Genomic DNA, 24738 nt, shown 5'->3' with positions numbered 1-24738 from the left:
AATCTTCGTAAATTACAACTAATACTTAATCTGTTCCAAAAGCAACCAGATAAGAGAGGTGTAAAATTAGGACCAGATGCTGCAATAGTCTCAATTGATGCGGAGAGGGCCTTCGACTCCATCATTTGGGATCACCTTTTTACAGCATTACAAAAGTATGGAGTCGAGGGCCCTTTTCTCCAATTCACTTCTCTAATATATAAGACGGCTACAGCTGCCGTTATTGTAAATGATACCCCGTCAAAATATTTTACTATACAAAAGGGAGTTAGACAGGGATGCCCATTGTCCCCCTATCTATTTAATCTGGCCCTAGAACCCCTGGCTATACAATTTAGGAAAGAATTGGACGGGATTAGGATAGGCAAAAGGAGAATAACAATATTATTATATGCTGACGACTTGCTAGTATTAACTTCCAACACTAAAAAAAACGTCCCACTTCTAATACAAATGCTGCAAGACTTCGGTGCCTTTACAGGCTACAAAATCAATTCTTCAAAGACAGAAATTTACTGGTTACATAAAAATAAAAAATCTGTGCAATCCTTCCCTTTTAAGGAAGCAAAATATTTTTTTGTGTATTTAGGTATTAAATTATCGACCAACTTCAGAGAGTGGTATGATCTTAACTACCCCTTAATTTTCTTGAAAATAAAACATGACCTGGAAAAATGGGCAAAATTTAAACTTACCCTAACTGGTAAAATAAACTTAATAAAAATGTTATTGTTTCCTAAACTATTATACCTAATGCAAAACTTACCGATCTTGATAAAAAAACAGGACCTTAAGGCATTTAAACAAGCCTGCATACAGTTTTTATGGGACAAGAAAAGAAGGGCAATAGCATATAAAAAGCTCTCATTATCCAGAAGAGAGGGAGGTTTTGCACTTCCGGACATAGAGATTTATAATATAAGCTGTATCGGGAAGATAGCTCTGGACTGGCTAACGGGAGCGGACTATTATGCAGCCTTACACACTGAAGAATCCTTATCATATCCATACTCGCTTACCGCTTTACTACACATTCCCCTTGACAAATGCCCACATAAGATTAAAGGATTCCCTGTTATACAGATGGTGATAAAAACATGGCAAAGGATACTTAAACAGCTAGACATGGCAGGGTCATACTCCAAATACCTACCTATCCAAGGCAATCCTAATTTTATACCAGGAATAAACTCAAAGATTTTTAAAAATTGGGCATCAAAAGGGCTTATTAAGGTCACACAACTAATAGATAGCGATTTAGGAGTATGTAAATCCTTTGCCCAAATCCAACAAGAATTTGAGATAATAAATAAGGAATTTTATGCATTCCTACAATGTCGACATTATTTACAAGGAATACTGCAGAATAGTGTAGAAATAGAGACCTGGGATAAAATAGAACCTGCCATAACTCTTTTCCGGGCAGGGAAGTACAGCATTTCAACTTTATATAAACTTATTAATAACATTCTCAGGCAGATTAACTTGCAAAGACTAGCAGACACATGGCAGACTACAGTAGAGCAAATTCAAGCAAGCTTTAATCGGGTCGATAGAACTACAATTGCTACCTCCTGGAGAGAATCACATACAAAAATTATAAATAGAACATATATTACCCCACAGATAAAGGCCAGATGGGATAAATCTTCAACATTCTGCCAGAAATGTAAAGCTACAAACGCAGACCTAGAGCATTGCTTCTGGAGTTGTAGAAAAATTAAAAAATTTTGGTATGAAGTTACAAATTGGGCGTGCAAAATTAATAAATGCAATATACAGTTCAAGGATAAGCATATCTTTTTTTTAATAAGTCAAGAGGAATCAATATATAAAAACACTCGCCAACTAAATATGCTAATCATCACGGGAAGACTTCTGATACTAAAACACTGGAAAGCGCAGAAAGCCCCAAGCTTGAAGGAATTTATACAAAAACTCAAAAACCAATTAGTATTAGAACAAATGGACACCTCAATAGACTCAGACCATAAAATTAAGTTATTTTTCCACAAATGGAAAAACATCATTACTAGCTTCCCCATAGAAAATCAAAAACAAATAATTGCCCCTTTTAGGGGTACTATCTATATGGAAACAGCTATTGCTAATGGTGACTATGACCTCACGTAGTTGGATGGTGTAGGGGTGTCTGAGAGGAGATGGGGGGCCATGTTACCTCAACAGAGCTAAACTGAGAGCCTTTAAGTAAGTTTTTAAAGAGTTTTATATTAGATTTCTATATCAGTATCTGTGCGTCTTATTTTTTATAGTAGTGTCTATTACATGCAGTTATATGAAAATGAGTGTATACTGTCCCTTTAAGTCTAAAAATTGTGGATTTTCCAGTCCTAAAAACAGAAAGATCACATGGTAGACATATTTATCTTTAAGTTGCATTTTTTTTTTTATTTTATCATTTCTGTTGAAGCCAAAGCACTGGCAAACCATGCCTTCTCCAGACTCAAGTCTAGATTGCCTCCTCCAAAACAATTTCAGCAAACAAGGTGTTAATATGTTCTACTAATCCTCAGACTCTGTTGATACAGTAATATCTTTTATAAAACTGCATAAAATATTGTACTTATAATAAAAGGTATTTACTGTCCCTTTAGTGGGAAAATGGTTAATGTATCAAGTGTTAACTGAAACATATAAAGAAGCCTGACCTTTTATCAGACATAGCAAATTGTTTTAGACCATCCTTAGAACCCATCATGTTTAAATGCATATTGATAATTATATCTTAAATTTAGCATTACTTGCAATATATAAATCAAGTCAAAGGTTCAAGTGTTCAAAGTAAAACACAAACCGTTGGTTACAAAATGTTTCTATAACTCTTGTGGTTATACAAGAATTGAATTCAAACATATATTTATCTATATCTAACAATAAATATAATATTGTCCTTGGTAGAGAATTTAAGTATTTTAAGTAATACATAAAATTACTTACATCAAGTCTGTCACAGAGTTTGAGAACACGCAGAACATTCTTGCAGACATTGTCCAATGGTGTGTTTCCTCCCACACAAGTAATCGCCAATATCTGGACATTGGGAGCAGCAATTGCCATCATAATAGCCTGGGCATCATCAGTACCGCAGTCAACATCAATAAGAAGTAGCTTTTTTTGGCACGACATTGCTGGAAAAAAGAAAATAAAATTAAATCCCGAAAATACCTAGTATGTTAATTAATTCATGCATTAGTAATCCTTTCAATTAGACATTGGGGTCATATCACCTTATTATGTTACACTTATAAAATGTTAACCTACCACACATGTAGGTAAATGTTACTGTGCTATTTAAATGTAACCATCCTGTGTACAGTATTAATCAACATAAAACAAAGGATTACCCTCTGATAGCCCTTTATCATAGCAAGTATATCACCAATAAACCATAATGCAACATTCTTCCTAGGAGATAAAATATTCAGAATATTCATATGGGTTTGATTTTGACTCTAACAGAAAGTGGAAGAGAGAATGCAATAGCACTTGCTCTTAATTTTAAGTGAGCAGTAAATTTGTTTCTGACAAATTTGAAAATGTACTTCAATTTGCCAGCCCCCTGTATCATGTGACAGCCATTACCCAATCACAGACTCATGTCTGGGTAAGTAAATTTTGAAAGTTTCTTAAAATTTCATGGTCTATCTGAATCATGAAAGTTTATTCTGACTTTAGTCTCCCTTTAAGGACTGATGGTGGCTGATTGTTCTCGGGCTAAAAAGTATATCTCCCACTGCTTTATTGATGGGCAGTGACATAAGCATAAAAACAAAATCTTCTTAGTGGAGGGACCCCCATTTAAAAAAAACCCCCAAAAAAACAAAACAAAACAAAAAAAAACTAATACATATTAAAAATCCCTCTATCATAAGCAACAATGAAAAACACATTTTGTGTTTCCTTAAAGGGATAGTAAAGTTGAAATTAAACGTTTGTAATTTAGATAGAGCATACAATTTTAAATAACTTTCCAATTTACTTCTCTTATCAAATTTGCAATGTTCTCTTGGCATCTTTTATTGAAGAGTAAAACTATGCAAGCTTAAAAGAGCTCAGGAGCGTGCACATGTCTTTGATACTCTTTGGCAGTAGTGTTTTGCAAAATTGTATAACAAAGCTACAAATAATGTTGCAAAACACTTCTGCCATAGAGTACTAAAGACACGGGCACACTCTTGAGTTCTTATGACCCTACCTAATTTTATTCTTCAACAAAAGATACCAAGAGAGAAAAACAAATTTGATAATAGAAGTAAATTGGAAAGTTGTTTAAATGTGCATGCTCTATCCAAATGATAAAAGTTTAATCTTGACTTTACTGTCCCTTTAAAGTGAAATAAAAGTGCAAAAAAGAAAATTCTCTAATGTGTTACAACATTTTAGTACTGACCTATTGCTTGCTTATAACTGTGTGTAACCCTTGCAAATGAGTTAAACACATATAAAAACCCAGCAATGCTCGACTGACAACTAGCTGAACACATGAGCTAATGACAATAAGCATATGTGTGTAGCCACCAATCACTAGCTTGCTCCCAGAAGGGCATTACTGCTCCCAAGCCTACCAAGGTATTCTTTTCAACAAATGATACAAAGCAAACAAAGTAAATTTGATAACAAAAATTAAAATGTTTCTTAAAATTGAATTCTCTATTTGAACCATGAAAGTTTCATTCTGACACAGATTTCACTAAATATTCATGCTCCACGAACAAGAAACTAAAAATACTTTTAAATGCATTTCTATACTAATAACATTATATAGAAGTATATATATCCTCAAATATATAATATATATCTTTTTTATTTTACTAGCTGTCTCTAACTTCTTCTCTTACCTTCTCAAATGCACTTTATTGCTTCCCACTCAAAGATCTCGTTGCCTACCTCAGACAAACATGAAAGCCATGTATCAGATTTTCCAAGCTTTCCCTCTAGACCTGCTTTCTAGCTATCAAAGTTCAAGTAAATGTTTAAGTGATATTGCAAAACCAATAAAGATAAGGGAATAAATACAAAAAAAATCAATAATAATAAATGTTTTGTTGTTTTAAAAAAGATTCAGTTATACTGTAAAAGATACCTCAGAATAGAAAACTTACAAAAACCTTTTCTTCACAGATAAAATAATCCTCAACATATAAAAAATACTAATACTAATAATAAAATAGTATTTTACAACCAGTGTAAATATTGCACTTAGTTATATGGCTAGTAGAGTAGAGGTGCACTAAGTAATAAGTAATTGGAAAAAAATAGGGATGCTTTAACACCAAACATTATACATGTAATATTCGATTTGCACCATTATTGTGCTAATAATCAAGTGCCAGTGATGGGTATGATGACCATATTGCTGCTTTAAAAAGAGACACATATGAAAAATAAATATGTCAGGGCTGTTTTAAGAAATGTTTTCTATAAGGATCCTGACATATGTATTTTTCATTTGTCCCTTTCTTAAGCGCAATATGGTCACCCTAGTGATGGGTGATCAATAATCGCTACCTGGGAAGTTGTTCCAGGAGATCCCTATCTCAGATTACACTAGAACTGGAGAAAACAGCCGTGCACTTTTGTTCCTTAGGCTTAGAGAACACTATAATTCTGAATAGTGTGCAGTATAAGCAAGTACAGTACTGTACAGCAATAAAAAAAGAGTAGTAACATGTTAAAAATATTTTTCTATGATGTTCATTTTGATTCTGAAGCTAAAATTAAGTGCACGTTTTTGTAAAACTGACCCTCAAAGGGACAGTAAACACCATGTAATTACAAGAAAATTCTGTTCTTTTGCTGTAGAATAATTTTTCAGCCAAAATAAAATCTTGTTTGCTCCAATAGTTTTTCAATAGTAAAACTCCACCCAATATTTGCCCTATTTGGCAAAGCCAATCTTGGCTTAAGTCTACGGACAACAAGGATCACCTCAGTGATTATGCTATTATAAAATGCATTGTTTGCAGGCTTTAGCAGTTAAAGTCAATTAGAAAAAGATATGTATCCGGGTTAGTCTTGAGAAGTCAGTAGGGTGCATTTTAAGTTCTTAGAAAAACCCCAATTTTCAAAGCTAAATTTCATGAAAAGGGGGCCAAATAAATAATGAGTATAAGTATATTACAAAATTATTTCATTATACACAACTAAACATTTTATATCCAAATCCCAAGGTTTTTACTATCCCTTGATTTATCCTCCAATCAGCAAGCTCTACCCAGGTTCTGAACCAAAAATGGGCTGGCTGCTATGCTTACATTCCTGCTTTTTCAAATAAAGGTAGCAAGAGAGAGAAGAAAAAAATTATAATAGGAGTAAATTTGAAAGTTGTTTAAAATTACATGTTCTATCTGAATCATGAAAGAAAAAATGTGGGTTTTGTGTCCCTTTAACGACCAACATACCCTGTATTTCTGCAGTGCTAATTTATGTAGAAATATGTAGGATGGATGATACATTTATCGGTAGCAAGGGATGGTTCATCAGGAGTAAGGTTGCCACCTTTGCTAATATAGCAGAGATTTACATAAATAATTATGCAGCATGTCGGTCGCGGCATTCGTATTCCTGAGTTTGCGCACATTGGGTTTTCGCTCGCAGGTTTACTTTCAACTTTTAATACGTGTGCCAACCTGCCTGCATTAAAAGGTAAGTTTTAGCGATTTTTTTTTTATTCAGAGTAGACTAAATACCTTTTTTGCTGCTGCCACCTACCCCCTTCCTTTAAATTCCTGGGGTGATATGCAGGACTGGACTGGGACCAAAAATAGACCCAGGCATTTAAAGGCAGAGCAGCCCACATCAGTTAGACCTCTGTTAGCCAGGTAGCCATAATAGACCTGATTTCTCATTCTGCAGCACCTCTGCTTAACAGACAGACAGAAAATATACTTCCTGCTTAACAAAATAGGCAGATTGTAATTGCTTTCCTTTTGTTACCCATATTAATAGAGTGTGTATATAGCAACAAGGCACACATGAGAACCCAGTTGTGTATGCTCTATGGCCAGTCCAGGCCTGGTGATATGGTATATAAGATGCATTCACATTTTTTTAAATGAAGGCCGTTCCTGAGTCTCAGTAATCCAAGATGATGGACTGTGCATGAGCAGTTCATCCACATGCGAAGTGAGTGGAATTGATCTGTAATCCATGAATCACTATAATCTTGCAGATTTACTGTTCAGGGGTAGTAATGTCGCAAATAGTTTGCCGGCGAATAGTTCCCGGTGAACATAGCATGTTCGCGTTCGCCGCGGCGGGCGAACATATGCGATGTTCGATCCGCCCCCTATTCTTCATCATTGAGTAAACTTTGACCCTTTACCTCATAGTCAGCAGACACATTACAGCCAATCAGCGGCAGACACTCCCTCCCAGACCCTCCCACCTCCTGCACAGCATCCATTTTAGATTCATTTGGAAGCTGCATTCTTAGTGAGAGGAGGGACAGTGTAGCTGCTGCTGATTTAATAGGGAAATTGATAGCTAGGCTAGTGTATTCAGTGTCCACTACAGTCCTGAAGGACTCATCTGATCTCTGTTGTAAGGACAGCACCCCAAAAAGCCCTTTTTAGGGCTAGAACATCAGTCTGCTTTTTTTTTTCCCTGTGTAATCTAATTGCAGTTGCCTGCCTGCCAGCGTGTGTGTCAGGCTCACAGCGTATACTGTGCCCACTTGCCCAGTGCCACCACTCATATCTGGTGTAACAGTAGTGTAGATTTAAAAAAAAAAAACACTTTTTTGACTGTGAAATAATAGCAGACAGCTGCCAGTACCCAAGGTGGCCGCCAATAAGGCAGATGGGGAGGGTTAGAGAACTGTTTTGGGGGGGGGGTCAGAGAAGTTGGGGGCTAAGGGGGGATGCTACACCACAGCATATGTAAATATGCTAAAAAAAAAAAAAAACAATTAAAAACCTTTTATTTTAGTACTGGCAGACTTTCTGCCAGTACTTAAGATGGCGGGGACAATTGTGGGGGAGGGAAGGGAGCTGTTTGGGAGGGATCAGGGGGTCTGATGTGTCAGGTGGGAGGCTGATCTCTACACTAAAGCTAAAATTAACCCTGCAAGCTCCCTACAAACTACCTAATTAACCCCTTCACTGCTAGCCATAATACACGTGTGATGCGCAGTAGCATTTAGCGGCCTTCTAATTACCAGAAAGCAACGCCAAAGTCATATATGTCTGCTATTTCTGAACAAAGGGGATCCCAGAGAAGCATTTACAACCATTTGTGCCATAATTGCACAAGCTGTTTGTAAATGATTTCAGTGAGAAACCTAAAATTGTGCAAAATTTAACGTTTTTTTTTATTTGATCGCATTTGGCGGTGAAATGGTGGCATGAAATATACCAAAATGGGCCTAGATCAATACTTTGGGTTGTCTACTACACTACACTTAAGCTAAAATTAACTCTACAAGCTCCCTACATGCTCCCTAATTAACCCCTTCACTGCTGGGCATAAAACACGTGTGGTGCGCAGTGGCATTTAGCAGCCTTCTAATTACCAAAAAGCAACGCCAAAGCCATATAAGTCTGCTATTTCTGAACAAAGGGGATCCCAGAGAAGCATTTACAACCATTTATGCCATAATTGCATAAGTTGTTTTTAAATAATTTCTGTGAGATACCTAAAGTTTGTGAAAAAGTGAACTTTTTCTTTTTTTTTATCGCATTTGGCGGTGAAATGGTGGCATGAAATATACCAAAATGGGCCTAGATCAATACTTTGGGATGTCTTCTAAAAAAAAATATATACATGTCAAGGGATATTCAGGTATTCCTGACAGATATCAGGGTTCCAATGTAACTAGCGCTCATTTTGAAAAAAAGTGGTTTTGAAATAGCAAAGTGCTTCTTGTATTTATTTCCCTATAACTTGCAAAAAAAGCAAAGAACATGTTAACATTGGGTATTTCTAAACTCAGGACAAAATTTAGAAACTATTTAGCATAATTGTTTTTTGGTGGTTGTAGATGTGTAACAGATTTTGGGGGTCAAAGTTAGAAAAAGTGTGTTTTTTTCCATTTTTTCCTCATATTTTATAATATTTTTAATAATAAATTATAAGATATGATGAAAATAATGGTATCTTTAGAAAGTCCATTTAGTGGCGAGAAAAATGGTATATAATATGTGTGGGTACAGTAAATGAGTAAGAGGAAAATTACAGCTAAACACAAACACAGCAGAAATGTAAAAATAGCCCTGGTCCTTAAGGGAAAGAAATTGAAAAATGGCCTTGGTCCTTAAGGGGTTAAAAAAAAAAACCTAGAAATTTGACTGTGAAATAATAGCAGTCAGTGGAGGGGGGCGGGATCGTGGGCGGGGATGTACGTGGGCTAGGGTTGCCACCTGTCCCTTAAAATACAGAACACTTATAAGTTACACATGCTGCAGGGTGTGCAGGGAGGAATATAAATAGTCCAGAAACACAATACATGTTCCTCCCTACACACCCTACAGCATGTGTAACTCATAAGTATCCAAGAAAACATGGCTGAGGTGGCAACCCTACCGGGGGCGCGCACGGGAGGGCGGGGGCGGGCGCGTGCACGGGGAGGGAGCGGGTGGGAACCGCTACACTACAGAAAAAGTTGGTGTAAATTTTTTTTTAAAAAAAAGGAATAAAAATTTAAAAAAAAAAGATCAGGCAGGTGGTGGGGGTTGGTCTGTGGGGGGGGGGAAGCTACACTACAGAAAAAAAAAAAAAAACCCAGAAAAAAACTACTTTTTTTGCAAACTGGGTACTGGCAGACAGCTGCCAGTACCCAAGATGGCCGCCAATAAGGCAGATGGGGAGGGTTAGAGAGCTGTTTTGGGGGGGATCAGGGAGGTTGGGGGCTAAGGGGGGATGCTACACCACATCATATGTAAATATGCTATAAAAAAAAATACAAAAAATTTAAAAACCTTTTATTTTAGTACTGGCAGGCTTTCTGCCAGTACTTAAGATGGCGGGGACAATTGTGGGGTGGGGGAGGGAAGGGAGCTGTTTGGGAGGGATCAGGGGGTCTGATGTGTCAGGTGGGAGGCTGATCTCTACACTAAAGCTAAAATTAACCCTGCAAGCTCCCTACAAACTACCTAATTAACCCCTTTACTGCTAGCCATAATACACGTGTGATGCGCAGCAGCATTTAGCGGCCTTCTAATTACCAGAAAGCAACGCCAAAGTCATATATGTCTGCTATTTCTGAACAAAGGGGATCCCAGAGAAGCATTTACAACCATTTGTGCCATAATTGCACAAGCTGTTTGTAAATGATTTCAGTGAGAAACCTAAAATTGTGCAAAATTTAACGTTTTTTTTTTTTATTTGATCGCATTTGGCGGTGAAATGGTGGCATGAAATATACCAAAATGGGCCTAGATCAATACTTTGGGATGTCTTCTAAAAAAATATATATACATGTCAAGGGATATTCAGGTATTCCTGACAGATATCAGGGTTCCAATGTAACTAGCGCTCATTTTGAAAAAAAGTGGTTTTGAAATAGCAAAGTGCTTCTTGTATTTATTTCCCTATAACTTGCAAAAAAAGCAAAGAACATGTTAACATTGGGTATTTCTAAACTCAGGACAAAAGTTAGAAACTATTTAGCATGGTTGTTTTTTGGTGGTTGTAGATGTGTAACATATTTTTCAGGGCCTGCCAGGGCACAGTGTCACACCAGTGCAACTCATATCTGGTGTAACAGTAGTGTACATTAATTAGTCAACAATTTTGACTGTAATAGATTGAATAGCAGTTAGTTGTCTGCAAGCGTGTGTGTCAGGCCTACAGCGTCTACTCTGCCAACTTCTGCCAGTGCACAGTGCCACTCATATCTGTTGTCACAGTAGCTTGCACGCATAGTACCACTAATCGGAAAAAAAATGACAGGCAGAGGCAGGCCACCCCGCAGGGGCCGTCATGGTCGTGGTGCTGTGATTCCCTTTGGCCCTAGAATAATGCCCAGTGTTCAGAGGCCACGTACCCTGAACTCGAAAAGTTCTGAGGACATAGTCGACTGGCTAACACAGGACACCCAATCTTCTACAGCTTCCGCTCGGAACCTTGACGCACCATCCTCCTCCAGCTTAGCTTCGGGCACCTCTCAAGTTACCACTCGCCCGCCTGCCGCCACCACCAACACTAGCACCACAGCCGCTTTACTTGATCTGTCAGAGGAGTTATTTACACATCAGTTGGAAGAAATGAGTGATGCGCAACCATTATTGCAGAGGATGTAGATAACAGGGATATGTCTCAGTCAGGCAGCATTACACACATGGACGTACGGTGTGATGATGATGATGTTGTACCCGCTGCGGGAGTTTGGTCTGTCACTGTGAAGCGGGCGTAACCCTTACACTACCTGATCGATACAACATCATACCTGATTGTTATTCCAAACAATTTAGGAATGTTAGGTGATTTATGCCCTTTATGGATTAAAACCAGACTCTGCATCAACTATGTAATTTTCCATGGGAGTTTTGCCATGGATCCCCCTCCGGCACACCACAGTCCAGGTGTTAGTCCCCTTGAAACAACTTTCCCATCACTATTGTGGCCAGAAAGAGTCCCTGTGGGTTTTAAAATTCGCCTGCCCATTGAAGTCAATGGCGGTTCGCAAAGTTTGCGACATCACTATTCAGGGGTGTTCCACTCATTTCCACTGCAGATCGTCTTCCTGTTTATCAAAGGTCGGGAGCGTGCCTCAGATAATTATGTATGGAGGGCACCACGGTGATAATGTCATAAAGTTTGGAAGCAAATCTGGAAGGCGACAGAGGGAAGAACTGTATGATATATTTTAAAATGACACATTTTACAAAAAAAAAATCAAGTTTACCTGATAAATTAATTTCTTTCATGGTGGGGAGAGTCCACAAGCCCTTACTCTTGGGATTCAACTCCTGGCCACTAGGAGGAGGCAAAGATTCTTAAAGATCTAAGAGCACTTTATCCCTCCCACCTGGTATTCTAGTCTGATATATAGCCAAGAAAGGAGAAGTAGAAAGATATTGCATACAGGCTGCCCACATCTATCATTTGTTGTAGACCAAGGTGCTACGCTGTGAGCCAGAACAAGCTGTAATCGCAAAGTTCAAAGTAATAGAGCAGTACATGTGAGAAAAAGTTAAAATCCAGGCTTTATTCCAATATTAAAAGTACATCACTGGAGGGACCCTATCTGATGCATTTTGCGCTACAGGTGGAAGAAAGATACTAAAGGACATAGTAGAGAAACTGAGGTGCAAACTAAAAGTGTAAAAAAAAAATAATTAAATCAACTCCCGGCACCAATAAATACATTAATTTATTAGGTAAACATAAGTTTTGTTTTCTTTCATAAGGTGGTTAAAGTCTATAAGCCATAACTCCTGGGAACTAATAACCAAGCTATGGAGTCCACGAGTGGGCAGGACATACATTTTTTTAAGGGAGGCACAAATTAAAAAGGATTGCCTAAAACCTTTTGTAATTTGAAAGTAGAATTCTAATGTTCTTAAATTATTTTAAGAGGCCATGAAATTAATTATTTGGATTAGGACGAGGAGATGGGCTATAATCTGAAAAATCCATTTAGGTAAAAAAAAAATAATCAGACAGACAGTATTCCAGCAGAAGATATTGTTAAAAAAAAAAAAACTTCCAATACAGAATCTAAATGTCTAAGGTATTAGTTTTGAAAAGAGAAACCTGAAAAGCTTGTAAAAAAAACAAACAGTTAATGATCTAAAGGGGGGAAAAGCCATAAAGTGCCATAAAACAGGTTGAGATCTGTGCATATCCTAAAAGAGCTAACTTAGTAAAAATAGTTTGCATAAAAAAAATGTTTAAAAATTGCTGGCAAGTATTTTAAAATAATTTTCAAAAATATGCAAAATTAGTTAAAAAGCCATGCTGTCTGCTAAGGCCAACTTCACCCACCCTCATCAGTGTTTAGACACAGGCATTGTATTTCAACAGCTTCTAGACATGCTCCAGCAGATAATCCCTATGCACGTTTTCATTCTACCAAAACAACAATAGATATAGATACAGCCATAGAAAACTAAAAAGAAAGGGTTAATGGTGAGGCACTGCAGTATAAATTTGCAGGTAAAGTAATTAAAGTAGATATTATATTTTGTCTCTATCCCAACTTGTTTTATGTACCTTTAACAAAGAGATCTTGATGATTGGAGAATCAAGTTCTGTGGTGCCTAACTAGAGATTGATGAAGAATGCTCTATTCAATTTGAACTATGACTCTTGGAAACAGAAGATATCAGGTCTATCTCTGGAGAACCCATTGTTCTACTATCTAGTAGAAAACTACTTGAAGGAGAAACATTTCTAAGAAAACGATTGCCTACTAATGAAATCCGCTTCCCAGATTTACTTCCTAGGATACAAAATAATAGAATTTCTTTCTGTGCCTAATTGAAAGACCTTGAGACTTCCTAAATGATTGCTAAGGAACAGCAAGTTCCCCCTTGCTGATGGATAGTAGCCAGTGATGTGCAGTCACTAGAGGCAGGTGAGGCAGTGCTTCACCTCTCATATGGGCAAAAATATATATTTTTTAATTGGCTTTTAAAAAAAAAAAAAGTTGTAATTTTTTTTCCCCCAGCATTTTTTTCTCTCACAGCTATATGTTGTGCAATGGAGAGGCACAAGCAGGTCTGCCCACCATTACACAACATGCTGCGCCACCTACTGGATGCAAGTGGTTAAGATCAATGCATGGCCCATTAACTGCTTATTTGAGGCAGTCCTATTTGGGCTGACCCAATCCAGTGAGAGGCATTAGTAAGTGGAACTTAGGGTTGGGGCTGGATGTTAAATCATATAAAACAAAACAAATGGAAAAAAACAACTTCCATATATTTTGTTGCTGTCCTGTGAACCTGCTAGCTTTGCTAAAGTGAAAAAGAGAGTTCTGTTCTTCCCCTCTAAGTGCAGTGGAATGTGCCACTGTCATTACCTGAATCCTTACAGAGCAGGAAGAGAGGCAGAGAGAGCAGTGTTTCAGCCACATCTTATTAAAGTAAGATTTTACTGAAAGGGATTCTGTTAGTGAAAATGATAATTTAATGAATGTGGTTTAGTGGTTTTTTTTACTCTTTTACAGCAGGGTCGTTTTTGTATTTTGTTTACTCAAACTTTACACCCACTGACTTAGCAGTTTGCCTCTGTACTTCACACTAAATTATAGACTCATTTTCTGAACTCTCTGTAGCTCTGCTGTTTTATTACTTTAAAATGCAGTGGTCCCTCTCCCCCCCCTTGTATGTGTGTGTGTGTGTGTGTCTCTCTCTCTCTCTCTCTATCTATCCATCTCTCTCCTTATGTGTTGTTCTCCCCCATGGTCTCTTTCTCTCTTCCTCCCCCTCTGACTCTCATCCCTTATGTGTCTCTCTAACCCTCTGTGTGTGATTGTGTCTCTCTCTCTCTAACCCTCTGTGTGTGATTGTGTGTCTCTCTCTAACCCTCTGAGATATTTGAGTGATATTTTTGCACCATTATCAAAGCATGCAAAATTTCATGTCCATATGATTCCAGTAAATTGTACTATACTACATTTGTGTAGTGTGTTTGGCCAAAGTGAATAGCACCATCCACAACTGGAAAAGTTTCCCAAAGCTCTACATTAGAAGCCTGTAATGGAACCACAATATTACATTTAGAGGAAGGATTACAAAAGAAGACCAGGCTTGGTTCATTCACTGAAAACAATCCTGCAAAATAAAAAATAAAATTGTTATCAGTCGATTTACCCTCTAAAGTAAGGTAGTAGAAATAAATTGCAGTATGGTCCATGAAAGAATACACAAATAGACAAAAAAAAATAAATGAAGACAACCACCAATTTTTTTTGTAAATACATATAAAAATAGTAAATAAAATGTTTGGAAAGGCTATGCGGTGAACAGCCAATAGAAAGCGAGCTCAATCCTATTTGCTGATTGGATCAGCCAATAGGATTGAACTTCAATCCTATTGGCTGATTGCATCAGCCAATAGGATTTTTTCTACCTTAATTCCGATTGGCTGATAGAATTCTATCAGCCAATCGGAATCTAAGGGACGCCATCTTGGATGACGTAATTTAAAGGTACCTTCATTCTGTTTTAGTTGTCGGATGAAGAGGATGCTCCGCATCGGATGTCTTGAAGATGGACCCGCTTTGCGCCGGAAGGATGAAGATAGAAGATGCCGTCTGGATGAAGACTTCTGCCTCTCTGGAGTACCACTTCTGCCCGGCTTGGATGAAGACTTTTGCCCGTCTGGAGGACCACTTCTGCCCAGCTTGGATGAAGGCTTTTGCCCGTCTGGAGAACCAGTTCACCCGGCTTGGATGAAGACGTCTCCCGGTAAGTCGATCTTCAGGGGGTTAGTGTTAGGTTTCTTTAAGGGTGTATTGGGTGGGTTTTATTTTTTAGATTAGGGTTTGGGCAGCAAAAGAGCTAACTGCCCTTTTAAGGGCAATGCCCATCCAAATGCCCTTTTCAGGGCAATGGGGAGCTTAGTTTTTTTTAGCTAGTATTTTATTTGGGGGGTTGGTTGTGTGGGTGGTGGGTTTTACTGTTGGGGGGGTTGTTTGTATTTTTTTTACAGGTAAAAGAGCCGATTACTTTGGGGCAATGCCCCACAAAAGGCCCTTTTAAGGGCTATTGGTAGTTTAGGCTAGGTTTTTTTTTTATTTTGGGGGGGCTTTTATATTTTAATAGGGCTATTAGATTAGGTGTAATTAGTTTAAATTTTAATAATTAGTGTAATTTAGTGATTGTTTGTTTTTTGTACTTTAGCTAATTTAATTTAGGTAATTGTATTTAATTTAGTTAATTTATTTAATTATAGTGTAGTGTTAGGTGTTAGTGTAACTTAGGTTAGGTTTTATTTTACAGATACTTTTGTATTTATTTTAGCTAGGTAGTTATTAAATAGTTAATAACTATTTAATAACTATTCTACCTAGTTAAAATAAATACAAACTTGCCTGTAAAATAAAAATAAACCCTAAGCTAGATACAATGTAACTATTAGTTATATTGTAGCTATCTTAGGGTTTATTTTATAGGTAAGTATTTAGTTTTAAATAGGAATAATGTAGTTAATGATAGGAATATTTATTTAGATTTATTTAAATTATATTTAAGTTAGGGGGTGTTAGGTTTAGGGTTAGACTTAGATTTAGGGGTTAATAACTTAAATATAGCGGCGGCGACGTTGGGGGCGGCAGATTAGGGGTTAATAAATCTAGGTAGGTGGCGGCGATGTTAGGGACGGCAAATTAGGGGTTAATACTATTTAACTAATGTTTGCGAGGCGGGAGTGCGATGGTTTAGGGTTTAATATGTTTATTATAGTGTCGGCGACGTTGGGGACGGCAGATTAGGGGTTAATAAATGTAGGTAGGTGGCGGCGACATTGGGGGTGGCAGATTAGGGGTTAATAAATATAATGTAGGTGTCCGCGATGTTGGGGGCAGCAGATTAGGGGTTAATACGTATAGTGTAGGTGGTGGTGGTGTCCGGAGCAGCAGATTAGGGGTTAAAAAAATTTGTTTAGTATTTGTGATGCGGGAGGGCCTCGGTTTATTGGTTAATAGGTAATTTATGGGTGTTAGTGTACTTTTTAGCACTTTAGTTATGAGTTTTATGCTACAGCGTTGTACCATAAAACTCTTAACTACTGACTTTTAAATGTGTTAGGACTCTTGACGGGGTAGGGTGTACCGCTCACTTTTTGGCCTCCAAGGACAGACTCGTAATACCGGCGCTATGGAAGTCCCATAGAAAAAAAGACTACGAAGTTTACGTAAGTCGTTTTGTGGTAAGGCCAAAGAAGTGTGCGGTGACCCTAAACCTTCAAGACTCGCTTTTTTACCCTAACGCACAACTCGTAATCTAGCCAAATATATCTGGGACCTTGTAGAATAAAGTCATAAAACATATAAGACAGACAACTTTGGGCAATAAATATTATAAGGAAAACCTCCTTGTGCAATAATAGTAAATAATAATAATACACTGCAAAAAATCTAGCCCGGCATAATAAATATCTCTCTCTCTCTGTCTCTCTCTCTGTCTCTCTCTGTCTCTCTCTCTCTCTCTGTCTCTCTGTCTCTCTCTCTCTCTGTCTCTCTCTCTCTGTCTCTCTCTCTCTGTCTCTCTCTCTCTGTCTCTCTCTCTCTCTGTCTCTCTCTCTCTGTCTCTCTCTCTCTGTCTCTCTCTCTCTCTCTCTCTCTGTCTCTGTCTCTCTCTCTCTGTCTCTCTCTCTCTGTCTCTCTCTCTCTGTCTCTCTCTCTCTGTCTCTCTCTCTGTCTCTCTCTCTGTCTCTCTCTCTCTGTCTCTCTCTCTCTGTCTCTCTCTCTCTGTCTCTCTCTCTCTGTCTCTCTCTCTGTCTCTCTCTCTCTCTGTCTCTCTCTCTGTCTCTCTCTCTCTGTCTCTCTCTGTCTCTCTCTCTCTCTCTGTCTCTCTCTCTGTCTCTCTCTCTGTCTCTCTCTCTCTGTCTCTCCACAAATATATTACCCTTCTGTAATAAGACATTTCAAAAATGGCCTTTGCCCTCAGAAACAAAGTAGTAGTTGAGGAATTTAAAAGAGAGAGGGAAATAGCACAATTACTAACTGTAACTGCCATGCTAAATCATTGCATAAAAAACTCAGACTCCCTCTCACTTTGCCAAATAGTTTAATCTATTTTACTGTGTATAAGGTTGCACTGAGATGTAACTTCCAAGTGAATTAGCTGAATAAGAAATAGCAGCTATTACCACATAATAAAGTTTCCATAATTACTAGACAGATCAGATGTGTTCTCGCCGACACTCACAGGTGCTGCCCTGGTGGAAATATCATAAAAAAGGGGCAGCCCCTGTTAGTGGCGAGATATCTCCTATTGAATGTAATAAAGCTCACTGGAAAGGAACACTTCACTCCACAGAGCAAAGTTAGCAGTGAGCAAGGGCCGCACTTTAAAAATTAAATCCTGCAGCCAATATAAATCACATTATGCTCCTTTCTGCACATAGCATCTTACAATCACCTATATTTTTATATGCATATGTGTTTTTTTATTAGGGTTTTTAGTATTTTGAGTGGGATTTGTGAGAAAAAAAAGGGGAAACTTGTAGTGCGAAAAATCTTTACAGAATTATGCTGGGATTAGAAAGTCAATCTCATATACGGCTCATGGAACGCCCATGTTAGGCCCATTTTAAGAATAAACAACAATTACGCTTTGTATTTTGTACTTATTCTAAGTGATTTTTGTACATCCAGTGTACTTAAATCGTGATTTATGCTGTGCATATGTAATACTATTTATTCCTGTTTAATTTACATACAAATTTTAAGATTTTTTTTTTTTTTTTTTAAATATGATTTTGGATTAAAATTTTTGATGAACCCTAGCAAATACAAATTTTTCCTGCATATTTTTGTGTGACTTATTCAATTATTTGTTATGTAAGATTTTTAAAATAATAATAATAATAATAATTTTATTGTGCACTTTTGTAATGTATGCATCTCATTCCCAAACAAACGTAGTATACACCTCTTAGCGAGACACCCTGTACTTAGGGTATAAAGTGACTTTAGACCATTCCACCAGGGAAATAGAAGTACTGGCAAGCACTCTTCAGATTATTTGGACCTATGTATCAAAAGTCTAAGTAATAAACGTGGAATTAGTCTGTTACGTGTCCCCTGGCTATGATGTAGCTTACAATTTGTATACCTGCTAATAGTCTGTGGTCTATGTGAGTGCAAGAAATGGCTGCCCACTCTACCATGCATACTGTCAGCCGAAATCTATGTTTGGAGTATATTGATGACCCAGCAGGAGGAGGCTAAGGGACCAGTCCCAGCTACACCTTTGTCAGGCTTTTGACTCCTCCTCCTACCATGATCACAAACAGAGTGTTTGTTTTTACTTTTCCTAAATAATGGCTGTGCTTTTATTTTTAGACTCCAGGAGTGCTGCCTCTTTTTTTCTATATTACTATATTGGCTGGCTCAGCTTACTTTTTGGTTGGCACCATGGTCAATGTACACGATACAAGTTTGCACCTTCTTGCCTTCATGTGAACCCTGCACCGATTGGACCCCGTTTGCCTCCACCCCTCTACGGACTGAGTGACACTTTCTTCCTTTTCATTGTGACTAATTCCTCACTGGGTGTAATTATGTCACTGCCCAATACTCCCAATACTCTCCCAATGTCACTGCCCAATACTCCAATCTTCCCTCTGTCTCAGTAGCTGACGCTCTTAGGGGAAAATGGGCTTTAAATCGTTCTGAGGATCCTTCTCAATGCAGAATCTAGAGCACCTCAATAATTCACCTTCCTCCTGTGGAGGCAAAGAAAAGACTAGAACAGGGCTAGACAAACCCAGGAGCCTGGGAGCCACTGGCTCCTAGAATTTTACCCCTGGCTCCTAACTTTTTGGGTTATTTTCCATATATCTATATACAAATCCAACTTTCTGGCTCCTAAAAATATGCCTGGCTCCTAACTATTCTTACTGGCTCCTAATTTTTGAACATATTCGTCAAGCACTGGACTAGAATACCAGAGAGGTCAGATGGAGTAAGTGCTCTTAAGAGTTTTGGGGATCTTTGCATCCTCCTAGTGGCCAGGAGTTTGAATTTCAGGAGTAATGCCTTGTGGACTCTCTCCATTTTATGAAAGACAAAGTGTATATCCTTTTTACCATTTGCAGATTAATATGGAATTGTTAAGATCTATTTTCTTTACTATTACTTTAAATATCTAAGGGCCAGATTACGAATGGTGCAATAACAGTTACGTGCAAGTGATATCAGGTTTATTGCGGCTGTTTGAGTGTGTCGGATGTAGCGCTCGTATTACAAGTTGAAAGTAAATGCAACATATGTGATGTATGAATCAGCAGCCTGGGTAATGGACACAAAGGAAATATTTCACATGATTTGGTTTTACTGGATGCTTAATAGTAGCAAGTACCTCTAATGTATGTGTGTGTCCCCATCTGTCATTTATGATAACCTCCCCATACAACCATCCATTCCTTAAGACCCTATGGCCTTTATTTATCAAGGTCTGTTGGACCTGATCCGACAGTGCGGATCAGGTCCGACAGACCTCGCTGAATACGGCAAGCAATACGCTCGCCGTATTCAGCATTGCACCAGCAGCTCACAAGAGCTGCTGGTGCAATGCCGCCCCCTGCAGACTCGAGGCCAATAGGCCGCCAGCAGGGGGGTGTCAATCAACCCGATCGTACTCAATCGGGTTGATTTCCGGCGATGTCTGTCCGCCTGCTCTGAGCAGGCGGACAGGTTATGGAGCAGCGGTCTTTGTGACCGCTGCTTCATAACTGCTGTTTCACGAGGCATCAAGCTCCATTCGGAGCTTGATAAATATGCCCCCATGGGTTCATGTAGAGGTATAAAAAAGAAATTGATAGAATACTATAAATTTTTAGCTAAGACTCAACAAATGTATTTTTGTTTTTTCTTTTGTTCTTTTATCTCTTTTTTTTCTTCTTGTTTTTCTTTCTTGTTTAAAATTTTTATGGTTACAGAATATCTTTCTTATTTAATGTTTTCCTTTCTGTTTGTGGAAGGATCACACTTTTTTATAAAACAGTGATTTTCTGTTCATGAAATCAAGGCTACCAGCTGAGATCAGACTTTTTATACAGATCAGGACTTGGTCCACTTCAGAGCCTTGTTATATGATAACCTAACTGTAGCAATGTTTGACAGAAAATGTTTCTTAAGATTGTAATGTTCAGATTGTTTTATTGAAACTGGAAAAACTCTTAATAAAAAAGATTTAAACATAAAAGTACAGTTACACTCATCACAACATCTAATAAAAAAAAGTTATAAGGGCTCAAAGATATGAGGTGTTAGAAAGAAAAAAAAAGAGAGAGATAAAGGGCTTTAACACTGAGATACATACATATACATGTCTAAATATGTTTATGTATACATATAAAGACAAGTGCATTGGAGCCCTTTGCAGGCAAGTAGATGAAACAAAGGGGGAGGAGAAGGAGAAACGCTAAAAATAGCACTAGGGGTTAATGGTCTATGGAGGGGTTAATAATTCCTGAATAGGGTTGGAAATGTATATGATGGCAAATATTTATATAAATGTTCTTAATCAAAAATGACAACATGATCATTATATCAACAATTTAATACACATAAAATTTTAAATTTTAAGTTAAAACGCACATGTCATTGTGCTTGTACATATAGATAAATAACACAGAATAAATGAAAACCACCTAAGTGTTGCAACACTAAAAATACTTTAAAAATATAAATAAAAATAAAACTTCTCTATGTGCTTATAGACTAGGAGAATAATCCTCTATTGTAATAAATGTTGATGGTGTTCACAGTATAACAGATGCCAAGTCTTAACCATATATCTTAGCCATGTATCATGTGCAAAACAATATACCAGGTAGAAATCAATATATTTCACAATGAGGCCGTTAAAAAGATATCTGATACAATGTCTTTCCAGTTTCAGCTATGTTTACGTATGATACATATCAATAATGGCTGTACAGCGGAATGCAAATGGCAACAATGTGACAAAAGTGCAAAATTGACAAGCAGGCTGTCAGCAAATGTTCATCAAAGTTTGGGGATATAAAATTCAGACTATGTCTGGTAGGTGTTCTTACCCTTAGTTGTAAAGAAATAAGGCCGGTCTTTTCTCTGCGTTCTCCCTGACTTCCCAATATCTACCACAGCTTTTCCTCCATGTTTGTGGCAGGTTCCTGGGGAGGGGAGTTCCAGAAGGTAAGTTTACCCTATAACTTCGGTTTCCGCCCGTTGCAGTAAGGGCAGACAAAAATGACGATACGTCCTTTCTCCTTTAATACTCGTCTTCTTCTTTTAACTTGCGCAAGTTATTTTCTGTAGTCTTTGTTTTCAATTTTTCTCCCTGCACTTCAGTACTACACGTACGCAGGTAACTGGTGATTTCCTTCTGATATTAGAGCAAGTCACACTCTCATCAACATGTTTCGCCAGGTGTTCTGGCTTTATCAAGATGTAGTGCTTATAATCCTATTGGTTCGCTTGACAATTCCATTTCTTCACCTGGGTCTTAAAGCCATATAGTTTGAGTGCATTTTCGTTGCCATAGCATTTACCGTTTCTTGAATACTTTTTTAAGGCTTCTTTTATTTCATATAATTAGCCACTTAGTAACTTTAACGGTTATTTGGATATTTTTGTTATTATTTACAAAAGTTTTTAAATACGTTAGAGGAACTTAGCAGGGCTGTACCGGACAGAAAGGATATAATGAATTACCTACAAAGTGAAAAAATATAAAACTTGCTACAATCATAGTTGTTGAAATATATACACAATATCCTAATACAAAAATTACAAATATTTTATCATATTTACATAAGGGATAATAATTAAGTCAGTGCTCAACAAATCTGTTTAAAGTTAGGAGCCATCAAGAATATTTAGGAGCCAGACATACTTCTAGAAACCAGATAGTGGTATTTGTATATAGATATATGGAGATTAACCCAAAAATTTAGGAGCCAGGGGTAGAATTCTAGGAGCCAGTGGCTCCCTGGCTCCTGGGTTTGTCAAGCCCCGAATTAAGTGATTATAATAGTACAAATATTTAACATAAAAAATAGTGAATTATATTTAATCATCATAAAAGTTAATGAGTGTTTTCTTAAAAATTCTTTTTGTGTAATATAAAGTGAATATGAGTCTAAAGCTCTTTATTAAGGGGACCTCATAATAGGCTCCCTCTTTCTATCCTTAATAATAATATGTGTTAGTGGTGAATCAACCTTAAAAAATGTAAGTGCCTAAAAATGGGGATATATCCAATTCTGAGTAAAGACCGTGAGGATGGATAATGTTGAAACTATAAATAAAATTCAGCTTCTTTTTTTAGAAGTTTTTTCAAAATTACCTCCCCTCCAATTTTGTTTTACTTTATATAAACCCCAGTATTTCATAGCTGAAACATTGTTTTTATGTACTTCCCTGAAATGTTTGTACAAATGGGTATCTAGATTACCTTTCTTAATATTACATATGTGTTCCCTAATCCTATCTCTCAACATACGTGCCGTTTCACCAATATAAATGAGATTGAAAGGAACATTGTAACATATATATTATCCCCTTATTTGTACATCTTATCGCATTCTCTATTTTGAACTCTTTAGTCCTATTCAGAATTTTTATAGTTTTCTTTATAGTACTGAAATGGCAAGCTCTACATATATGACAAGGAAAAAAACCTTTTACATCTACACCCTTCAGATCTTTATCAAAGGATTTTTTTTTAAAACATTTATTACAATAGAGGATTATTCTCCTAGTCTATAAGCACATAGAGAAGATTTATTTTTAATGTATTTTTAGTGTTGCAACATTTAGGCGGTTTTCATTTATTCTGTGTTATTTATCTATATGTACAAGCACAATGACATGTGCGTTTTAACTTAAAATTTAAAATGTTATGTGTATTAAATTGTTGATACATTGATCATACCCTGTTGTCATTTTTGATTAAGAACATTTATATAGAAATTTGCCATCATATACATTTCCAACCCTATTCAGGAATTATAAACCCCTCCATAGACCATTAACCCCTAGTGCTATTTTTAGCGCCTCTCCTTCTCCTCCCCATTTGTTTCATATTTACATACTATCTAAGAAGAAGAGGCTTAGGGGATAACTCTAGCGCTCTTTAACTTTTTTTCTCTAAGGCAAGTAGATGAAAACATGTTAAAACATATTAATGCAATATTCATTTTTATAAAAGTAAATATTTCACATTCTAATGTTCTGCACAAGTATTTTTAAAATAAACATGCCTATATTTATATCTATACCTATATATAATCATGAATATATGTATACATTTATATATTGTATATATTGTACCAAAATACCCTCATATATAGTGGACAAATGTGATAGTTGCTTTTAGAAGAGCAACTATCAATTTAACCCTAAATGTTGGTGCGAATTTAGCGGCAATGAAAGCACTACAAACTGTGGTTTTACCTCAAAGAAAACCACCTAACTAAAAAGATAGTTGTAAGAATATGGGGGTATTTGTATAGTTTGTAGTGCGACTGGAGTAGCTCTGAACCAGATCTACTCAGTCTAAATCTTGCCTGGTGTTTGATACTATGTTAAGATGATTATTTGATACTGTGTAAAACAAATGTAAAACAAATGTAAGTAAAAATTGTAAGTATGAATTTACTAGAAGTTTAAATTTACTAGAAGTATAATAATTTCAATCCGTTATATGAAAGACAGATATCTGATATTTAGTAGATAATGTATAAGAATTTATTCAGGGTAACTTTATAAATACATGCATACAGTAAAATACAGTACGAACATTAAAAGCTAGAACTACCTATTGTTTGACCGGATCCGGAATTAAAATGTAATCAATAACAAAACAGTTCGAAATATGATTTATCTAAAATATATACAACGATCCTAGAAATATATACAACGATCCTAGAAATGTGTATGTTGTATTATTAACTAGAGCGAAAAATGGGATTTACAGTTTATATGTAGAATCCTGCATATGATAATATATATAGAATACACGAAATAGAAGAGTATGCAAAAGTGCAGTCGCCCGGGGCTTGAAAAAATTGTTTTAAAAGGTACCTTAAAAAAGGACAAAAAATGTTCAAGAT

General features: G+C 36.9%; 1 protein-coding gene across 1 annotated transcript in view; it reads right to left on the bottom strand.

Annotated features, from left to right (window-relative positions):
- The window catches only part of LOC128659465 (inosine-uridine preferring nucleoside hydrolase-like), a 152948-nt gene that overhangs the window by 108461 nt on the left and 19749 nt on the right, over positions 1 to 24738 (bottom strand). Inside the window, exon 2 of the mRNA XM_053713086.1 lies at positions 2959 to 3149. Coding sequence (XP_053569061.1) covers positions 2959 to 3147 — 189 coding nt within the window. The 5' untranslated portion in view covers positions 3148 to 3149. The remainder of the gene's footprint in view (positions 1 to 2958; positions 3150 to 24738) is intronic.

The sequence above is a fragment of the Bombina bombina genome, chromosome 5 (genome assembly GCF_027579735.1).
Source record: "Bombina bombina isolate aBomBom1 chromosome 5, aBomBom1.pri, whole genome shotgun sequence".
In the NCBI taxonomy this organism is placed as follows: domain Eukaryota; kingdom Metazoa; phylum Chordata; class Amphibia; order Anura; family Bombinatoridae; genus Bombina; species Bombina bombina.
The sequence above is the reverse complement of the archived record's forward strand: the minus strand, read 5'-3'. Positions and strand labels throughout refer to the sequence as shown.